At 47.8% G+C, this 2,282-nt stretch overlaps 1 protein-coding gene across 1 annotated transcript in view; it reads left to right on the top strand.

The window, feature by feature from the left end:
* Positions 1 to 2,282, top strand: part of LOC103382581 (uncharacterized) — a 39,673-nt gene that overhangs the window by 11,575 nt on the left and 25,816 nt on the right. The window contains exon 6 of the mRNA XM_017033970.2: positions 1,692 to 1,768. Coding sequence (XP_016889459.1) covers positions 1,692 to 1,768 — 77 coding nt within the window. The remainder of the gene's footprint in view (positions 1 to 1,691; positions 1,769 to 2,282) is intronic.

Here is a 2,282-nt window from a genome sequence, read left to right as displayed (position 1 = left end):
AATTGTTCTATGGCCCCACATGGGCCCCACCCCCTACCTTTGAAACCACTTATGTAGTAGATGTTAGCAGTGAACCACAACAAGTGTCTGGAGAAATGACGAGAAAGAAGGGGAAACACATCACACTCTGTGTGTGTGTGTGTGTGTGTGTGTGTGTGTGTGTTCTCTCCGTCTGACCCCGGCACTAAGGGACGCGTTTATGGCGGTTTTTCTTTTTAACGAGCAGCGATAGCGCGTCTCATCTGCTCTACGACACCCCCCCCCCCCGCCGCGCCTGCTGCTGCTGCTGCCGCTGCTGCTGCTGCTGCTGCTGCTGCTCCAACTTCTTATCTGCAGTTTTTTTTCATCCTCTTCCTTGAGGCGTGAGCGCCGCCAAAAGGTTTAGGATGAGCCGTATTAATAAAGATCTGTTCCCGGCATGGATCATTAACCCGGGGGAAGTCCGGCTCAGATAGACGGAGGGGACGCGGTACTGGTGCTTGTTTATGGTCTGATAATGTCTCAGAGATAAACAACAGAGGTTTAAAGGTTCAGTTCGGAGAAATCACAGCGAAGCAGGAGAACGGAGACGGACAGCTGGGTTTCTGACCTTGTCTCTGAAAGAATGAGTTTGAATGAATGAATGAATGTTGGCCATCTTTAGGTGAAGTATTGCAACTATAAACAGGTGCTAAAAGTGTGTAAAACCCATGGCCCACGGGCCAAATACAGCCCACCAAGTGACTTCATGTGGCCCAGAGGAGCTCAAAAAGTGTTTGATAATAAAGACCACTCTGCTGAGTTTCTGAACTTGAACATTTGAGTTTTTCATTACACAGAGCAATGTACACTATTTATAAATAATATAAATAATGATCAATTGCAGAAACATACAGTACATTGGTACCATCTACTGAATAAAAATGGCGGACAAAGATATTGTACATTTAGAATTTCTCCATAATTTCTTGAAAGGCAGTTTCACGTCAAAATAAGAGAAACAGCTTCAAATGAGTTTGTAGATGTAGCTAAGGAGGAGATGGTTGGTGGCCATGGTTGGTGGCCATGGTTGGTGGCCATGGTTGGTGGCCATGGTTGGTGTACCAGTTGACGGCTAGTTTTCTTTCATGTGTGTCTTCCCGCCGCAGTCAGCAGCTTCATTCCTACTCCATTCACTGCGACTCCAACTGGCACAGAGGCAGAAACGCCAGAGGCAAAAATCACAAATCCTGCACAAGTGAAACCACAACTATCTGCATGTCAAGATATCAAAAGGAGAAAACGGGGGCAAAACACATTTGGCTTATTACTTCACGCTTTGTATTCATGCACCGATGTGTCTGCAAACGACTGTCAGCGTTAGAAGGAAGCATTTCTTTTCCTTTCTGTGTCTAAGTCTCCAGGACAAAGTTTGCACCTGGCCCTGCTCCTGCAGACAGGTGCTGCTCTGCAGGGGTTTTGTTGCTCTATTTTTGCCACTATTTGTTCAGAGATTAAGAGCCATAATTGGAGGTAATGCACGACATTAGTCATATCAGTGCACACACACACACACACACACACACACACACAGAGTCAGACACAAAAGGTCTTCATGAAAGTTCGTCTGTGCTGGAGGCTAACATTTATGTGGTGATCAGCAAACACCGTTTCCTCCCCTCTGTTCCAGCTTTGAGGTTACACTCTTGGTTTTTTTTTTTTTTTTGTGTCAGTTGTCATGAGGCCCCTCACAGCTGGCGGCGTCTCTGAAAGGTGCCACTCCGCAGGGAAAGTCCAGGACAACAAATCGGTGAGTGAGTGCCGCCGCCCTCCCCTGCTCCTCCTTATTCTTCTCCCTCCATCTATCAGATTTCCTGCAAAAGCAGAAGAGGTGGCTGTGGAGAACTACAAACACTACATCTATCAGAATCAAACTCCCGACTATCAGACCTGGCACAGACACACTCCTACCCAAACAAAGACACCCGTCACCACTCCTCCTCCTCCTTCTTCTCCACCGCCGACTTAAACTGTCGCAATTTTACAACTGTCATTCCAGTTAAGAGCAGACAAACTGTTGTTGATTGTTGAGACAGTAAAAGGCAGAGACACGAGACCTGGAGCAGGTGTGTGGTTAATGTGTGACTACATGAGGATGAGGAAGAGGAGGATGATGAGGAGGAGGTGGTGGAGTAGAAGGTAGAGGCGAAATTGACCTAGAGGAGAAGGGGCAGCTGAGAAGGAGGATGGAGGGGGAGAAAGAACGTCAGAAGACAGTGGTATGAGGAGGTGGAGGGGGAGGAGGGGGAGGGGGGGGGGGGGGG

Source organism: Cynoglossus semilaevis, chromosome 8 (genome assembly GCF_000523025.1).
Source record: "Cynoglossus semilaevis isolate Cse_v1.0 chromosome 8, Cse_v1.0, whole genome shotgun sequence".
In the NCBI taxonomy this organism is placed as follows: Eukaryota; Metazoa; Chordata; class Actinopteri; order Pleuronectiformes; family Cynoglossidae; genus Cynoglossus; species Cynoglossus semilaevis.
Note: the sequence above shows the minus strand (reverse complement) of the source record. Positions and strands in the feature narration are given on the sequence as shown.